Source organism: Orcinus orca, chromosome 3 (genome assembly GCF_937001465.1).
Source record: "Orcinus orca chromosome 3, mOrcOrc1.1, whole genome shotgun sequence".
Classification (NCBI taxonomy): domain Eukaryota; kingdom Metazoa; phylum Chordata; class Mammalia; order Artiodactyla; family Delphinidae; genus Orcinus; species Orcinus orca.
The window spans coordinates 156,631,860-156,651,801 of NC_064561.1; the positions used below are offsets into that span (position 1 = coordinate 156,631,860).

Sequence of the window (19,942 nt, forward strand, 5' to 3'; positions counted from 1 at the left end):
ATGGGTTTCTTAATACCAGACGTTTGGTCTCAATCCTTCTTGGAACAAGGAAAGGAACACAGCAAACTCTCTCATCTGTAAAACGAGTAGGTTGAACTAGATAGATAAGCTCGAAGGTCCCTATCAGCTCTAGCGTTTTGCTACTCTCTGAAGTTGTAAAGCAGCAGCATGGCACAGTAAGAGGGCTTCTATAGATTCTTTCCTGGAAACAGAGCGGAAGTGAGTGAGTTCTCAAAAGAGTCTGAGCTGTGTGGCTTCGGGGCTTTGCAGACTCCCGGCAAACAGGCGCACTCCTAAGTGACTAAGGATGCTGGAGTGGCGCTAATGACGTGAGAAGTTGGAAAGTGAGTCTCACGGAACTTCATCCTGTAATGAAGTGTTTATGGCACATAAGTTAAACCCCAGACACAAATGATAAATGAGTAAGCTGAAGGGGAAATTTTGCTTAATAACATTACAGTGCATTAAAAATAAATAGTAAAACTTTAGACATTAAGGCTTCCATAGGGGTAATGAATCAATTCCTAAAATTCCAGTAAGTCAATTCCAAAATACATTCATTTAAAAAATGTATAATGGTATTATTAGGGGCCCCTCCTCCATAAGGTGATTACTTTGGGGGAAGGCCTGACTGCATTCTCTCCTGAAGTATGGCTGTGCTAATACTGATAGGATGATAAAGAATTAAACTTGCAGTTAATTAAATTTTAAAGAAAATAAGACACGGGGTCTAAGAAGCTGAAGTTTCCATTGAAAATGGATCATGGGGTCAAAACAGATAGCAGCCTTCACTAAGTATTTCTGTTTGCTTCTTGCCCTCCAGTGCAGAGTGATTTCAGAGCTGGCCCCCAGCAGTAAGGCACGGGGTGCATCCTTCCAAAAGTTCCATTGTTGTGTTCTTGAGGCAGCATATAGTAAGTATCAAATGGTCAAGGAGGTCAGAGGAAGAAACACTTATTGAGAGGAGATATTGGGAAAGCTGCATGGAAAAGGAGTCACTTAAATAACATTGCTTGAAAGCTCAGGTAATAGGGCCCCCTGCTCTGGGCCCCCAGTTTTAGAGGGGTCCCATTCCAGCTTTCCTTTGTCCAGGCCCTTCTCCAGGGAGTAAGGAATCCACAGACCCCAGAATTCCAGAAGCCCCTGCCCAAATGGCTCCAAGCTCAAGTGCAGGGCCTACCTTGGTCTCCTGGTGCAGCTGATTGCAGGAGTTTAGATGCTTGGACATGAGAGCTAGGACAGCTACATGGACACACACGAGGCAGGATGGAGCTGAGCGTGGGAAGAGAGGGCGAGGAGAGGTCGGAGGTCAAGTCTTTCCATGCCACCACGTTCTGGTAGGAAATGCAAGCAATCTGAGAACTGAAAGTTTGAACCCGGCCTTTTGGATGCTTATAAGTCATAATGACCACGGTAGGAGGGTAAAGCATATTTAACTCAATAGTTTGTTAGCTTGATATAATTCTGAAACATTTCAACATATGGTGTGTGGGTGTCCGTTTGCTCTCCTCCCCCAGGTCCCAAGAATCCGAGGGGTGCGCCTGCACTTCAAGTATGACTTGAAGGAAGGGTAGGAGTTGGAAAAGCGGAGAGGGGGAGAGCTTTCAGACGGGTGGGATGTAGAGAAGAAAACAGACTCCTAGTTTGACTCCCTCGGGATGTCACTTCTCCAGCTAAATATTGCTAAGTATTTTAATTAATTTCCATTATATTCTAGAATCAGTGTTCCCAAACTTCTCAACTATTCCTGACATTGCCACTTTCCAAGGCTTCTTTAGGTGCAGCACCCAGAACTGAGCACAGGGTGGGCAGAGCAGGACCTCGTCCTAAGGGCAGCGGACATTCCTCTTCACCCAGTCTCACATTGATGTTGCCGTCAACTCTAATCCCCACTTCATTTCCATGTCTTGTGGTTGAATCATGTTTTCCCTATTCTATTTTGTTCCAGTTACATTTTTAATGCGAGTCATATATTTTTCATTTATCTTTTATTTTTGTCTAGAACTCATCCATAAGCATTTCTTTTGGATCCTGAGTCTGTCTCCTGTAAAGTAGGAGAGGGTTTGAGAATATTAGGAAGCTGGTAAATTTCAAATTGCCTTTAAAAGAAAACCAAATTGGATGCTTCCGTCATCTCAAAGCTGCATGATTTTGCTTTAGAAGGGTCATGCCAACACTGATGGAGGAACCTATGTTCCATCCCGAGCCTGAGGGAGAACGCTAGCTTCACACAAACCTCGTAGTTTGAGTATTCAGGAGGTTTTCGTGGTTCAACTTCTCACCAAGCGTGTATAGAGCGAATGAGGGTCTGTCTTCCATTGGCGGAGACAGGGCACTCTCACTAGATGACCGTGTTGTGCGAGCACAGCCAGGACCTGGCTCCGCTGAGTGGCAGTGACTGTTGGAACCGACCCACCTGCAAGCGGAGCCACTCTAGGATTCTGGTATTCTTAAAATACCCGACAAGTGGCTTGCTGAGGCCGTGCTGTGGCTCTAGCACTATGCTAGGTATGGTAGAGGACAGAAAAGGAGGACAAGCACCTCTCTGCCCTCAAGAAGTTCACGGTCTACCTGAAGCCCGAGACCTGCCAGCAGGGCAGCCGTACAGCAGGCAGAGCGCCGTGTTCCACAGGCACCGTCACTTCGGTCTCTACAACAACCCCTCGAGTGAGGAGCCTATGGTTGGCAGCAAAATGCACCTCCTGCCCCCAGATGTCTACATTCTCATCCCTGAAACCCGTGAATGTTTTCTCACATGGCAAAAAGGCCTTTGCAGAGTGATTAAGGGTCTTGAGGAGATTATCCTGGGTGATCCAGGTGGGCCCAGTGTGAGTGCAAGGAAAACACTCTGTACAGGGGGAACTGGGTGAAGAGCTGGGCAACTACGCCCATGTCCCTTGGGGTACTTCATGGGGAAAGGGAACAGAATAGAATGGGAACTAGGATTTAATAGTGTGTGGCACTATTTGGGGCAAGCCTTTGTGTGGCAAGCATTCTGCTGGGCTCTTTGTATACGAGAGTTTCTTATTTGAACCACTAACGTGTGACATGGATACTACCATCCCCATTTAAAGGCAACAGGCTCAAAGCTTTGGTGTGAGATGTCCTAGTTAACAAGCTTATAACTTTGGAGCTGGGATTTGAACCTATGTGAATCTAACTTCAAGACCCATACTCTCTCCATACTGATCTCCTGTATAAGTGGAGGAAATACTCTGTCTTTTGGTTTTGACGTACCTCAAAAGGCTCCCTCGCGTGCCTACCTTGATTCTCAAACTGTTGCTGTTATGAGGATTCAGTTGTCCAGGACCTGAGGCGGGTAGGGCCCTTGGGCAGTAGGGCTGGCAAGGCCCCAGGAAGAGCGGCTGGGATTAGGGAACAGAGACTGGATCTCCCTGGGCCCACCTCTGGCCACCGGATTCTGGAAGACAAAGGGGGACTGGTTTAAAGGCACCTACAGAGCGGGTGTGGAGAGCACCAAAGACGTCTCTCTCCAGCTGCACAGCTTTCTCTCAGGTGAGCCCAGATCGCAGAACACACAGCTCAGCTAAAAAGTGCCTGCAGATGGGCCCGCCCACTTGGGATAAGTTTTCTCCTCAATCTCCTTGCAGTGATTAGCCATCTGCACTGGGCCTGCGCTTTCAAAACCCAATTCAAGTTTGGAGAGAAAGCACGTGCACGCAGCACCGGTTTTTGAAGATGTCGTCCAGCGGAGAGTGGTGTGAGCTCACTCGCCAGAGCGCTCATCAAGCTGTTGGGCTTCCCTGGAGCTGCAGGTAGAGAACCCCAGCCCAGGATCCTGCCGTCACTCAGGGAATCCCCCTACCCCCAGGGCAGGCATCCTTCTATGGCATTTCCAGCAGAGAACCCTGACCGGACAGTTACAGAACATCCTAAGAGACGGATTCCACTATTGGATGGAACTGTTGGAAGTTCTGCTTCACATATGCTGAGACTACTGTTACCTCGTACACAAAAGTATGAGTTATTATTAAATTTGAAAATAAGAAAAGTACCTGAAGATATATTAACTACATACCAATTTATCTAAATGTGGAGAGACACCATGACCTTTTTGTTTTAGAAATTGTTAGAAACTTTCTCTAAGTGACATTCAAATAATTTATACTGCGAAGGATAATTTGAACCCTTCCTTGTTTTCAGAAGGCATTTTGTATCCGAAAGGACATCAGTGATGCTGGGGCCCTGTCTCATTTTAATGGCAAAGTAATTCTCTGTACAAATGCACTGAGTCTTCTAACATAATTAGGATCAATGATCGTCAAGACAGTTTCCATTGGTATCACACAACCACGTTGAAATAGCATATTTTCAGCTTTAGCATGTAAAAATTTTGTTCCATTTGAGCCAGAAAGAATTTCAATATATACACTAGTACTCAAAAAAAAAAAAAAAAAAAAAATAGGGCTTCCCTGGTGGCACAGTGGTTGGGAGTCTGCCTGCCAATGCAGGGGACACGGGTTTGTGCCCCGGTCCAGGAAGATCCCACGTGCCGCGGAGCGGCTGGGCCCGTGAGCCATGGCCGCTGAGCCTGCGCATCCGGAGCCTGTGCTCCGCAACGGGAGAGGCCACAACAGTGAGAGGCCCGCGTACCGCAAAAAAAAAAAAAAAAAAAAAAAATACACCATAGGATCAATATAATCATGGATTTCTCTGCAAATTACCATCCCCATTAGATGATTTCAGAAACCAAAGTGAACAGTTAAATAAAGCAAGAAAATTTATAAGCAGAAGAGATTATTGAAAATAAGTAAAAGCTAATAGCTATCGAGTGCCTATCATGTGCCAGGCAGTGTTCACACTTAAGTTTTCACCTCTACAATTCGGCAAGGTTGATTTCACCCTTATTTTACAGATGAAAAAAAATAAAAGAGGCTTAAAGAGTTTAAACGACTTGCCCAAGATCACATAATTAGTGCTGCCGCTGTAACCTGATCCCAGATCTCTCAGAGCTAAGGGTCCACATCCTTGCCACTGTTGAAGCTATACCTCTCATATGGGGAGGGAACAATACACACGGTGAAATAAGAAGCGACTGGCTATATTCAATATCCTGAGATAAACCATAAGGGGAAATAATATTAAAAAGAATGTATATATATGCGTGACTGAATCGCTTTGCTGTACAGCAGAAATTAACACATTATAAACCAACTATACTTCAATTAAAAAAAAAAGCAATCAGGACGTGAGTCACCTGCAGCAGGAAATGCAAAACAACAGAGGCTTCAGTAATGCAGGAGTTTTATTTCTCTTGAATGCAGAAGGAGGTTGTCTGGGGCTTATAGGGTCCCTCTACATGTCAAGGATGGAAGCTCCTGGGCTTCAGTTTCTCTGCCCTGTGAGGATTCATGGTCCCAGACAGGGGTAGAGCGCCAACCATTACCTACCCGTTCACTGAAGCTGGCGGAGGAAGGAATAAGGACATCCCACACATCTTTCAGGACATGTCCCCAAAGTTGCTCAGATCACTGACCAGAACTTACAGACTCCTAGCTGCAAGGGAGGCTAGGAAGGTAAAATTTTAGGTGGCTTTGTGCCCAATCAAAAATCAGAATTATAAGGAAGAAGGGGAGAATGAATATTGAGAGAAACAAGTAACAGCCTCTGCCACAGTGAGCTTATGGAATATGCTAGGAATAAAATGTAGACCTGAAAACCTTTTTCTCCCCTTTCGTGCAAGTGTATTTTCTATTAACAAAAAATGGAACATTAATTTGTATTTCTCTGGATATTTGAAGTATTTCATGAAAACATGTTAGTAGAGTGATAAACCCTCATTACCCACCACCCAGAATTAATGCTAACATCTTCCTTCAGATCTTAATTAGAAGTCTTGCCTCAGATAAGGCCCCTTTGCTGCCACGCCCCCATTCCACCCCTCTCCCTCCGTTTCCAGAGGCAACTACTTTTCTGAATGATGTGTTTCCCATTGATGGTTCTATATTTTCTCTCTATAAATAACAACAGTTACTTTAAAAAAACTATATATAAGTGGCATACATGTCACCTTCTGACAGCTTGTTTTCATTCAGTATTTTTTTAAGGCTAGCCATTGGTATTACATATCCAGTTCACTCATTTGAACTGCTTGTTTGCCATCTTACTGTCCATTATACAATTTATCCACTTTCTTGTTCACGGAGATTTAGGGTCCATCTCCAACTTTTCCCAGATACAAGCAATTCAGCTGTGATCAGCCACTAAGTCTCCTTGGCCACATGCGCCTGGATTCCTGAGAGCACTGCTTCTCAAGATGCAAGAAGCATGCGAGTCACCTGAGAAGTCTTGTTAATTGCAAATTCTCACCCAGCAGGTCAGGAGTGGGACCTGGGTGACAGTCCTCAGGTAGAGCCCATGCTGTGCCTCTGCAGACACTGTGAGACTCTAGTATACCCCTGGAGTTGTCAGGTCAGGGGGTACGTCTTCAACTTTCATAGCCACCATCAAACTGAAGCAATTGTTCCCATTTCTCCATTCTCACCAACACTTGATCTTGTGAGACTTTTTGCCTTTTGCCAATCTGAAAACATGAAACAACTAAGTCATATTTCCCTGATTATCAGTGACAATGATCACCTTTTCATACTGTTTTGACTATTCAAGCTTTTTCTGTTCATATATTTTACCCATTTTTCTAATGCAGCGGTTCTGAGCGTGGTCTGAGGACCCTGGGAGATCCACAAGGTCCTTCTTTTTCCAATTTCCTATCCACATGAGGCTCAATTTTCTTCACATACTTTAACCAAAACATACAGCAACAGACTGACTGAAGAAGCAGCTATCAGAATCCAGCTGTCTTCTATTGAGCCAGACATTAAAGAGATTTTCAGAAATGTAAAACAAATGCCTCTCTTCTCATTAAACTTTCATTTTGAAAAAGTTATTTTCCATAAATGTTATTTAACATGTATTATTTTAAATAAGGTAATACTTCAAAAATTCCTCTATTTTCATTTCTAATAGAGTAAATATCAGTAGATATAAACTACATACACAAAACCACTTTGGGGTTCTCAATTTTTGAGACTGTAAAGGGATCTTGATGCCAAAAAGTTTGAGAACTGCTTGGTATTAATGCATAACTGTCAATTGCTCACTGATTTATAGGAGGTTCTTTTGTCGTTTAATGTATTCTGGATACTAATCCTTTGTCAGTTACATGTATCAAAACATTTTCTCCCAGTCTGAGGCTTGTCTTTTTACTTATGTTGCCTATTGTTCTGCAAAAGTTTTCATTTTGATGCCATCCTATTTTCCTATAGTGCTATGCTTTTGATAAGGATACTGTTCCTATTTTGAAATAGGGAAGGTCTCACTGGGCTTTATGGAGAACCCTAGCTTTGGTACCACTGAATGAATTGTGGAGGAATAAACGGGATTTCCCCTAACCCTCTCCTTCCAGAACCCTCAAGCTATGCACCTTCTACACTTGAGCTAACTTCAATCAAGATGGTAGTTACCACTGAGCTTTAATGAGATTAACGTAAAATATGTGCTCATGTATTTTTGAATATTCTGCTCTGCCTCAGACAAACAAAATCGAACGTCTGTGATCCACCAAAAATAACATTTTACCCTTGCCATAACATATGTTTCTGTTTTCCTCTTCAGAAGTAGATTGGAAAGGAAATTCCCATAAAACTTAAAGCGCATTCAATTCAGCACATACAGTTCTATCTGCAAATATTTTAACTGAAAAAGATTTAACTCATCTAAATTCAATAACATTGTGTATAAAGCTTTTGTATTTAAAAAACGTTTTCATATGTAGTATTTTATTTGATCGTCATAATCCTGGGTGATAAACGGAGACAATATTATTATGCTAACAACTGTGTTAGAGATAAGGAAAACGAAGTTCAGAGAAGTTAAATGACTTATCAGCATCACACACAGGATTAGAACTGAAATCTAATTTCTGATCACAACTGATGAAGATCTCTTAAAAAGTATGGATGACTTTTGTCAATGAGAATAAAAGTGACAAGAAACCCCAATCAATCCTCACATGTAGCAGGAATAAATTTAAATATGCCTGCATGGTTGGTACAAGGGAAAGCAAGGAAGGTCTGAAGGGCATTTGCAGGACATTCTCTACCTTTCAAGATGACTTCCTATATTTTACTGAACAATAATAACGTGACTAATATGCCCTCCCATTCATTAATATTCCTAATTATGGCCAATTCATCTAGTTCAAATTAGAGGAAGGTGGTGAGTGTTCAGATGAAGCCTGGGAGGAAAAGACCAAAGACAGAAAACTGGCTGGCATTTCCCCTGAAGGGACCAAGAAAGGGGGGAAAACAATTAGGAGGAATTAGCAATAGAAGTTAGAAAGGGAAGAAGGTAAAGAAAATAAACATCTATCTAAATGAAAAAGAAACAAACTAAAAATTAAGCTACAAATGCATATTTTCAAGTCCATCTCACAGAATGATCCGCATCATCAATACTATCCATGAAGCTTTCAGAAAAGACCTTGCCCTCGGGGACCCTGTGTTTTAGAACTTATGCATAACTGAAGATTGTTTCATTTGAAGATCAAGGATATAAGGAGAGAAATAACTTCACTGAACAGCAAGTACTTATTTCAAGCTAGTGAGTTCAAAGTTACTTTCAAGACCAACAAAAGCATTGCCTATTTAATCCACCCTAAAACCTGACTCATCACTGATCCATATACTTGACCACACTCACTTATAAAGATTCTCTGTATTTCTTTTTTCATCTTTGCTACAGAGTAGACAATCTAGGGCATAAATATCAGCCCTAGTGAAAAATCTTTCATTAAAAAAGTTTCTCTCTTGGGGCTTCCCTGGTGATGCAGTGGTTGAGAGTCCACCTGCCAATGCAGGGGACACGGGTTCGTGCCCCGGTCCGGGAAGATCCCACATGCCGCGGAGCGGCTGGGCCCATGAGCCTGCGCGTCTGAAGCCTGTGCTCCGCAATGGGAGAGGCCACAACAGTGAGAGGCCCGCATACAGCAAAAAAAAAAAAAAAGGAAAACTTTCTCTCCACTGAATGATGGAAAAAACAAAAGAACTTCTGAAAATAGTGAAAAAACCCAAGGCAGAATACCCCTTGTTAAATAGAATAAATTCTGAACCATCTGCTACCTTGATCAATCATGCTTTACAGCTGTCCCTATGCCTAAGGAGGACACACCCTATAAATTTGTTCCATCTCCATGAGCCAAATCAGAGTGAAAAACCAAAAGATATATCTTATTGATAATTACCAGTAAAATCTCAAGTTAAATCAATATAATTATACCTTGAAGAGATACTATTCTTGAAAAACAACCATATATGTTCAATTAGTTTCTACTTATCATTGTCCTTGAGGGGAAAAAAAATGCAGTAATTAACAACAGGTTATTTAGAAGTAGTTTTAAAATCAGAACTGGAATCATGGTATCAGGTGGAAAAAATCCATGACGATTTTAAAATGATCTGAGTCTTCAACAGATCATGAAGCATAACCAAACACAAAACCACTGAATCATATAAAAATGCTTATCATATAAAAATACTTTCACTTAATGTGAAATTCACAAAATAAAACAGAAAGGAGCATTTGTACGTGTTAAAATAATTTAATTCTCTCTGTACATTTCTGTCCACATGAGCCAAGAGAAGTCAAGAATGCATACTTTACAATATTTACCTGTTCTGAGACATTCAAGTCAATTCAGATGGCAAAAGTAGAATTCAATCACCAATGAAATGTTTAAAAAATATATATTAAACAAAAAAACGTTTCTACAAGATAAAAATAATCTCCCACAATGCAATAAATTGCAGATGACTGAAATTTTAACTCTTTAGATGATTTCAGTTCAGTTTTTGGTGTCAAAATCTAGAGACAATCAAAAAGAAAAAGCATTGGCAGGATTTCTATCTGTTTTTACGTTTCTCTTTTTTGCTTCGACTATCTGTTACACTGTTTAAAGATGATGATGAAGGTGCTCTTGCATGACCTGTGGCCTTTAGATGGTCAAAAAGTTTATTCCGTGATGGAAATTCACTATGGCAGGTTGTACAGCTGATAAGAACATCACTCTGAGAAGGGGAAAAAAAAAAAAGAAAAAACAACATAAAAAAATAAACAAAAGCAAGTATTATTATCTGAGATCAGTGTTTTCACGTTGAGATTAAATATCAAACAACTGCAAAATAAAGACCTTGTAACACAATGGACAGCTACTAAGACAGGCTCAACAGAGGCAGTTGTTCTTGGAAGTCGAGTTCCATTAAACAACACCATCAACTTTAAGGGTCCTGAGACATTCAACAGGACATACCACATGGATAAGGCTTTGGATTTCAGAGTAATGGAAAATAGAACAATAACTGTTCTGGTACAATCTGATATGTCCAGTGTGCTTCTGCTTACTTTAAAGAAAAAAATGTCAGCGGCACATACATAAATTCTACGTTCAAGGAAAACTGTTGATGGATCCACATCTATGCAGCAGGTGCAGAAGGGCTCACCAGATACACACGTAACGTCTTCAGAATTAGAATTAAGATTATACTGCTTAAACAACAAGGTCCACTGAAGAGCTGTCAATATTATTTTGACCTACCACTGTCTGTAGTTCAGCAGGCACTCTGACAGATTTTTTAGTATCTTTGGCTTTCTTTCCTTTGGGTTTAGAAACACTGGAAAATAAATGAAAGGATTCAGTATAATCCAATAATAATGTACCCCTTTTAACTGTCACCTTGCTCCCAAGAAGACTCAAAAGAGTGACATGCATTTTAAAGGCTAATTCATTCATTTTAATGGCCAAGTAAATTAATTTTCACATCTCAAATGAACAGCTTTAAAAAACAACTTTAGAGATCATCAGATATCAAATTTGACACAAAAACGAAGGAATTTACTTAAAAGTTGAAACACAAGCTAAAACAAGAATACTAAAATAGCTCCGAACTTTTATATGGTGTATTTCTGTAAAAAAGCTAATTAATACTCCATTTACTGAAGCAAACCATCTTCACGGCCAACCAGTAGTACTCACAAATAATCTATGACATTAAGTGTGTGTTTCCCCAAAGACACAACTTGTTAAACCTGATCCAGTTGATGACAAACATTTCATCAGTTCCACAGTGAAATGAGAAAAACACTGTAATGCATTTTTTATAGAATTACATTTGTTAAATGTAAAGAATTTTCTTTTATTAAGATTTTGTCCTTTCTGCTGATCTGTGGTGTTTTCTCCCCTGTATTCTATAACCCAGAAATTGCCAGCCAGTATAGTCAGTTTCCTCCTGTTCTGCTTTAACTCCACAACATCCCTCTGGCTTAATCTGTATGAATTTTCATTTTCCTTAGTCCTCTCATACTTTTTCCCTCATTTGTGCTGACCAAATTCTTAGGGTAAAATCTGAGCACAACCGAATTTACAGACCAGAGGGAATGGGTTATAACCAATGAGTTATAATGCTGCCAAGCACTTGAGTATTCCATTCTTCGAGCGGAACCCAGGAGTCTGTTTTAAGTTAAATGGCCTACACATTCACCCGATGCTGATTAGGAGTACAGCACAGCATTATGCAGTATTCAGCCAGGTTTGAAAGCATCAAGAAAAAGACACAATGACATAAAAGGCAACAGATTAACATTTACTAATTTACAGAATATCATCACAGATAGGCCACAAATATATCCAAGAAAATTCAGGATAATATTCCCAAAGAACAATCCACCTTATTATGAAAGGCAGCAGCTACATCTCTGAAGCTAATATCTAAGACGTTATCTTTAAAAAGTACTCTAGAGAGGATATAATGTACAGCATATGAATATACTCAATAATACTGCCATAACTTTGTATGGCGACAGACGGTTCCTAGACCTGCTGTGGTGATCAGTTAATGTAATGTATATAAATGTCAAATCACTATGTTGTATACCTGACACTAAAATAACATTGTATGTTAACTATATTTCAATAAAACAATAAAAAGGAAAAAATAAAAAAATAAAAATGTGCCCTAGATACACACATGTTTTAGGTAGCTAGTAGCATCCACGCACTGCAGAGCAGCAGCAGAGGGGTCCCGCAGAAAGGGGGTCTGGACACCTGCCGGTGGGGGCGGGCTATCTATCCCAGCCCCGTCACTCCTCAGCAGTGAAGACACCATTTGAATTCTCTGACTCTTTTTCTCACATCATTAAGTGAGAAAGCTGAACTTCACTACTTCACTAGTAGTCGCGAAAGTCTGAGTTTGAGCAATAACCCTTTTTCCTCCCTCAAATGAATCCCACGTGGAGGTACTGTGGAAAATGAATGAAAATACTTTAGCTCTATGTGACGGAGGTGTTCAAGGGCCTGGAGCCCCACTTCTGGCCCATCCCTCATACACCCAAGCAGCCTCTGAGGGACCTTCACAGGATGCTTGGGCCCCATGGAGCTAGCTGAACTGGGTCCTTCAAGTAGTCAGGCAGATGGGATTAAATGACGACTTTCCCACTTACCAGCTTTTGTTCTGGGGCAAGTCATTTAACCCAGACTCAGTTTCCTCATGTTTAACATGGGAACACACACCAAGCATCAGAGCAGTGTGTAACCTCCCCTTCCAGCTTTCCACTGTCCAACGTCTTCCAAGGCAGGCATCCAGGTTACCCGTTTATGGAGCTCCTTGTTCTCCTTTTCCTACAGCTCCAGGCCTACTCTAGGCTTCCATGGCATTTCTCTCCTCATTTATGGCACCTAAATCCCACACCCCTCACTGTTACTCCAGCGTTGAGCATTTTCAACTCAGGCTTCCACCTCACTCTGTCATTTGAACTCTTTTTTCATGGTCCTGTGACAGGAACCTGCGGTTGCCTACCGTTCAGATCTTTCCTCAAGGAATAAGAAATTATTCCGCTCCAGAGGAACAGAGGAGGATGGGAGCGAGAAAGTCAGACAAGGAGAGGAGGGGGAAAAGGAATGCCACCTGCCCTGAGCGAGACCTTCCCCTGGCCAGCCGCTGTGGCCTGTGCAGCACCAGGACTCCTGGGCCTCTAGAGCACGAGGGCCCCAAGCTGTGCACATATGCCCTGACGACCTGCACGGGGGCTGAAGGCAGGATGCCTGGCCCGAGCATGGAGGTTTGGTCAGTGATACTCAGGCGAATGGGGCACAGTCTGGTCTGTAGTCTTGTTCTCAGGCAAGTGCCAAGGATTACTGACCCTGGGCAAAATAAGAACCTGAGCAGGATAAAGGGAACAAAAACTGGGTCCACGTGACTCCTTTCTGCTTTGGGCCATGTTGCTGCAATGTCTGAGCACACTGTCTAGCATTCTCCCTCCAACACCATCCTCTGTAAACGTACGTGTGTAGGTGTAAATCACAGATACATCTGACTCGTGGCGTCCATCATGGGAAAGGGGGTTTTATTTGATAGATGAAAAGCCATCCTCACCACCAGCATTAAGTAATTAGAAAACAACAAGCAACTCTGACTTACTTACCTTTTATCTTCACTTTTGGGGTCATCACACCGTTCCACAGTCTCTGTAACACTGACATTTTCCTGGGGACTATCTTCCAATCCTTTGGCACTGCCTTGATTTAGGCTGTTATCTTCTGGATCAACCTTTACTGCTTCTCCAGTTCCATTTTCATTGAAATTATCATCATAATTCTAGGTAAGAAAACATGTGTGCCATTACAAAACAAATAATATACTACTACTGGCTTTTTATGTTATGTTGCCAAATAGTGACAATAAACAATGGTAATGTGCTGTACACTCTGGTAGGAGGATATCTTCAGGAAATAAAAAGGAGAGGCAGGGGCTTCCCTGGTGGCGCAGTGGTTGAGAGTCTGCCTGCAGATGCAGGGGACGCGGGTTCGTACCCCAGTCCGGGAGGATCCCACATGCTGCGGAGCGGCTGGGCCTGTGAGCTATGGCCGCTGAGCCTGCGTGTCTGGAGCCTGTGCTCCGCAATGGGAGCGGCCACAACAGTGAGAGGCCCGTGTACCGCAAGAAAAGAAAAGGAAAAAAAAAAAAGGAGAGGCAGACAATAACTTAAGAACATGAATGCCCATTACAGAAATATTAAATTAGGGAAAATTGGAAACAATCCAAATATTCAATAAGTGAATGGTTGAATATATGAAGGAAAATTATAGAGCTCTTAAAAATCATGTTTCCAAAGATATTGATTCAATTATGTGAAAAAATAGAACATATTAGCAAAAACGGTAGAGAGAAAATTATATATGACCTCTAATCACAACTCAATTCAACATTAAGTAATATCTATAGACAGAATTAGGGATGATATTTATACTCGTCCGTATTTTCCAAATGATCTGCAACGAGCAACTATTTTACAATCAGGAAAAAAAGAAAACACCACCAAACAGGCATGATAAAAGAAAAAACACCTGACTAACACATCTTCGCTAAATACAACTGATTTGTTTTTGTCTCAGGTAACATTTTGCCATGTCTGCTTTCTCCCTCTCTTCTTCCCATGTTCCTTCTCTCTGCACCCACCCTCCAACTATGAAAGCAAGCTGCAGGTAGATCTCACGTATCTCCTAAGAACAGAAACACTCTCCTACATAACCACAATTCCCTCTTCACACTCAAGAATTTAACACTGACATTATCTGTTACACAATCCATATCCACATTCCAGTAATGTCCTTTTTTGTAACCCCTGCATTATAGTAGATATAATCCAGGACCAATGTTGCATTTAGTTGTCAGATCTCTTTAATCACCTTTATTCCAGAACAGTACCCCCCCTCCATTTTTTTGGTCTTTCATGATATTGACAATTTGATGGCTGCTTTGTAGCACGTCCCATAGTTTGACTTTAATTACTTCCTCGTGATTAGATTCAGGTTAAACATTTCTAGCAGGAATATCATAAAGATAATTCTGTGTCCTCAATACATTATATCAGGAAGCAAAATGTCAGTTCCCATTTTTCAGTGATTAAAGTTTCATCATTTGATTAAGATGGTATTGCCAGATTTTTCTACTGTTAGTACCTTTTTCTTTTTTTAATATGTGCAGAGTGTTACTTTGAGATTGTGTCAATATCCTGTTCCCTAATAACTATTCACCCAATGGATCTGGCATCTACTGATGATTCTTATGTGAACCATTTATTACACTGGTGGATACAGAACAGTGATGTTTTCTGCTTCTATTAGTCCTACCATTTGCATTTGTGTTAATTCATATTCTTGGAATGAAGCATTCCCATCTGCTTCCTTTCTCCAACTCTCTCTTTTTCTAGGCTCAATATAGATACACGATTTTTTTTTAATAAAATAAATGTCTAAAAATCTATGACCACTATTCTTTTTGATGACTCAAATTTTCCCATATTCGGCAGGCCCTTAAGCTGACTCCTGGGTACTTCTGACTTATCCCCGTCAATTTTTGAATACCCCTTATATTTCTAGCATAGATAATGCAGGCTCACCTTGTATTTTCCCTGTTTCAGCCCTACAATCAGCCATTTCTCCAAGGACCAAACCCTGACTCCTTTTACTGGGGAAGGGGATTTAGAGACAAAGATGTGTGAACTACATATGCTCATTGCTACTGGGTATCACTGCTTCTGGGCCCTCAGTGTATACTGCTCATGCATGTATTATTTATTTTTTTATATCACGAGCTCATACTGATACCCCCAATTCCAGTCCAACATTAGTGTTCTTCCTCTCTCTTTCCCTCAATTGATACCTGTATTTCCCTTCTCCCACAAGAGAATATGGTTCCCAACAACATTAGTATATTTGCTCTATCCTACAATACACATAAGATAGTTTCAGAAATACCACACCAATACCACCAAAATATCCCCTAAGTAAAGCTCAAGATTTCTTCTTTTAGAGTTAATTCTGTCTTTAGAGCATGTCCCAAGGATGGTGTTCAGAGCAGCACATTCTAAACTTTTTTGCGTTAATTCTTCCTTGCTGTCAACAAGGGGGTTTTGTTTGTTTACGTTCAATTTCAGCTTTGGGGGTTTTCTTTTACAATCCTTGCTGGCTTATGCAAATTTTTCTGACAATACAGAAAACTCCCAATCTGAAGTTTCATGAGTCTCAGTATCTGCTGCTTCCTGCTCTTTTACCTACCCGTACGTGTCTCCACACTACCCTCCCCTTCAAAAAGAGCTTAGAAAATATCCAGGGAAAGTGCTACATAAAACTTGATCTGAATTGGGGCTGTCTCCCTGATATAATTAGAAACCATAAACAAGAGGTATCATCAAGGAATACATATAGCTTTGGAGGGAAAAAATGGGCTGGTAAACAGAAGCATTTTCCTTGGTAAGAGAATACAAATACATGTGCTTATTGTTGCAATCTTTAGGACCTATCAGGTATAAGTCCCTCTCCATTCCATTTTGTCTTCACTCCAGTGGTTCTGACACACAAGAGAGAAAGTGTTCTAAACAAATGACTACAGAGTCTTTGGGTGGAAGATGATATGAGTCATTTTATAAAAGGAACATATAATTTGCTATGTGGTTTTGTAACTGAGACAAAAAGTTCCAAGTCACAATTTTAATAGTGATTAACTCATGTGTCATGTATCATTTTGGAATATGAAAGACAAAATTATCAAACATATTATAGACATTTGGATAAATAAGCCAAATCTGAAGATTTATGAAAAATTATTAGTGTATTACCTAAGTTTTCTTAAAAATATGTCCAATTTTTAAAAAGAGCTACATTTAACATTTAATACTTAATATAAGCAAATACAATTAGATTATATTAAAATAGCACAGAAATCAATTCCATTCCCTGTAGAACTACCAAATACCCTTAGTAAAATGGGCAAGTTCATTTTGTTTTTAGAGATTCAAAAAATCCACAAGACTGTGTTATACATATAACAACACAATACCCTTTTATTTAATAATAATTCTTAAGATTAGAGGTTAAGTTTGGACCCCCCAGTATGAAATATTTAAACTTGAAAAAACATTTTTTTTCAAGAATCACAATCATTACAAGTTTCTAAGCAAATGCTCCTTTTTTTAACCACTTTTTTCAATGAAGTATAGTTAATTTACAATGTTGTATTAGTTTCAGGTGTGCAGTAAAGTGATTCAGTTACACACATATATATATTATTTTTCAGATTCTTTTCCATTATACGTTATTACAAGATATTGAATATAGTTCCCCATGCTATACAGTAGGTCCCTGTTGGCTATCTGTTTTATATATAGTACTGTGTACATGTTAATCCCAAACTCCTAATTTGCCTCACCCCCACCACCACTATCCCCTTTGGTAACCATAAGTTTGTTCTCTATGTCTGTGACTCTATTTCTGTTTTGTAAGTAAGTTCATTTGTATCATTTTTTTCGATTCCACAAATAGGTGGTATTTTATGATATTTGTCTTTGTCCGACTTACTTCACTTAATATGATAATCTCTAAGTCCATTCTTGTTGCCGCAAATGGCATTATTTCACTCCTTTTTTATGGCTGAGTAATATTTCATTGTGTATATATACTGCACCTTCTTTATCCACTCATCTGCTGATGGACAATTAGGCTGCTTCCATGTCTTGGCTATTGTAAACAGTGCTTCTATGAACACTGGGGTGTATGTATCTTTTCAAATTAGAGTTTTCTCCAGACACATGCCCAGGAGTGGGTAAGCAAATGTTCCCTTTCCGAAATTTCATGCATTATTACAACGATCAATCCCCAGATTTTCATATATTTCTGAGTTGAACTGTTATATTGATTTAAAAATCTTGTCATCACATGTGTCCAAATATTTTTTTAATATGGTCCCCTCAGCTAATCTGTATTATGGGAATTCCACATGCCAAATTTTTAAACACACAGACAACAATAACTAGGTAAATTGGCCACATATATATGAGGTAAAGCACTGAAAAACCAAAATATTTTCGACTCCTTTTAATCTGTTTTACAATCAACATGAAATTAGGGAGCGACAGTCCCTCTCCTTAACACAGATTATACTGAATAAACAAGAGCACTCCAACTTTACATCTGATATTAAATGTTAATAAAACTTTTTCAACATACCTGTGCTGGTTTCTGTTTCTTTTTCTTCTGTTTTTTAGAAAGTCTAAGAACAAATATAAATCAAAACGTCAAATACTTGACTAAGTGGAAAGAAAATATACTGAAATACTAGTGATACAAACAGAAATAAGATATTAAAACATATTTAATATCATAAAGCATTAAAATAAAAATATCCACATTGTCATTTTAGAAAAATGTAACAGTGGTTCAATTGATAGTAGTTAGCATATCAATTACCCAGTTATAAAACCGATTTTAATAGTCATAATATAGTCTATAAAAATTATATCTGACATCATGTCTTTAACCATTTCAATACTATAAAGTTCTCTTAACTAGAAGAAACACAGAAAATATTAGCATAACAGAATAACTTCTTTGAGATAACACAGCACTTAAATGCAATCTCTAGTGTGCTAAGTAGGTGTAGTGACATTTTTAGAAGTACTTTTGTTTTGGTGCATCCTCCATTTCTTCCTCAGAATTGGCATCCAGACTGTTTTCATCAGTTTGAGGTCCTGAAAAATTTGCTTCCTCCTCCTCCAACTGTTGTTTTAACAAGGCAACCACTTCCCGATGCTTCTTTGATTTTTCATGATTCCTCATGCTGAAAGAACAAGCTGGTATGAGTGACTGCAACGGGATTAATTCACAAGAGTAGTTTACCTCCTTTTGCTTTTTTCCAGAGGGGTCTCCCTTCTCACTGCCACTACCCTAAATGTAAACTAAGACACACCTCTACCCTTCTGTGTGAAACTCCATAAGCAATGTCTAGTTCAGTGCCCCCATGGGCAACTAAATAACACTTCACAAAATAGAACTGACAACACTTAAGCTATGAGAGTTATATAAACTAAAAAGTAGAAAACTCGTGTCACCACTTTATCTCATCCTGTTCAGATCTGGATTTTTCTAGTTGGGGTTGCCTACTTTTCATTCCCACTAAAATTCTCTCCTTAAGACCGAGGTTCCTTAGAGAAATTGGAACATCTTGTGCCAGAAAGTGAGTGCTCAAAAATATGGCTGGGACATGTCAGAAGGACACAGGAGCCACGTTGAAGGAATTCTCACTAACCACATCTGGGAAATTTGAGCATGAGAAGGGCAACAATGAATTTTAAAGCACTGAAAAGAAATTCATACTGACAACAGACAGGTAAATGTTCTTGTGCACAGCAGAAGGTCAAATGATGACTTATGATGTAGGAGCACTGGCACTGGAAAAGCCTCGTTTTGAAATGATTATAGATAAGATTGGTACAAGCTGAAACCATCAGTGGGTGCTAAATCCAGGAAGGAAATTTTGATGAAGAGAAAGATATTTGCATGGCTTTAAAGTGTCTCCCCGCATATTAAACACGCTGCAACGGAAAAAATACTAACTATACAGTGGAAAAACAAGACAACACCTTGACTGGATGATCAAAATGATCACCACCAATGAGGGGCAGACAGACTTCTGTCCTTCCAGATAGAAACCCTGAGAGCAACACATGCTTACACAGTACTCCAGCTAGGAATGCACAACCTGAATCTAATCATGAGGAAATGGACACACCCAAATGAGAAATAGTCTGTTTCTAAAAAACATTTTAAAGGTCAGTTCTCTTCCAAAATGTCAATGGCACAGAAACGGGAACTGGTCCAGATTAAATGAGACTAAATAAATAAATGCAATACATGATCCTAGACGAGATCCTGTACTGAAGTTGGGAAAATGCTACATAGGACATTAATACAGGATCAACTGACAAAAGCGAAATATAGGCAGCAAATGGAATAAAAGTACTACATCAACGTTATAAATTTCCTGAAGTTGACGGCTGTGATTATGTAGAAGAATGTCCTTATTCTTAAGGAATA

At 39.9% G+C, this 19,942-nt stretch overlaps 2 protein-coding genes across 4 annotated transcripts in view; both read right to left on the minus strand.

Moving 5' to 3' along the window:
• The window catches only part of TTC23L (tetratricopeptide repeat domain 23 like), a 130,802-nt gene that overhangs the window by 12,240 nt on the left and 98,620 nt on the right, over positions 1 to 19,942 (minus strand). The window lies entirely within an intron of this gene.
• The window catches only part of DNAJC21 (DnaJ heat shock protein family (Hsp40) member C21), a 32,001-nt gene continuing 17,307 nt past the window's right edge, over positions 5,249 to 19,942 (minus strand). For 2 of the 3 annotated variants that reach the window (XM_049708008.1, XM_049708009.1), the window contains 6 exons: positions 18,528 to 18,686; positions 18,077 to 18,119; positions 13,495 to 13,667; positions 10,613 to 10,688; positions 9,691 to 10,085; positions 5,249 to 6,544 (listed from right to left, as the gene is read on the minus strand). In XM_049708008.1, the coding sequence (XP_049563965.1) occupies positions 9,921 to 10,085; positions 10,613 to 10,688; positions 13,495 to 13,667; positions 18,077 to 18,119; positions 18,528 to 18,686 (616 nt within the window). In that variant the 3' untranslated portion in view covers positions 5,249 to 6,544; positions 9,691 to 9,920. Of the gene's footprint in view, positions 6,545 to 6,650; positions 10,086 to 10,612; positions 10,689 to 13,494; positions 13,668 to 18,076; positions 18,120 to 18,527; positions 18,687 to 19,942 lie in introns of all 3 variants that reach the window. The other variant, XM_049708006.1, reaches the window with a different exon arrangement.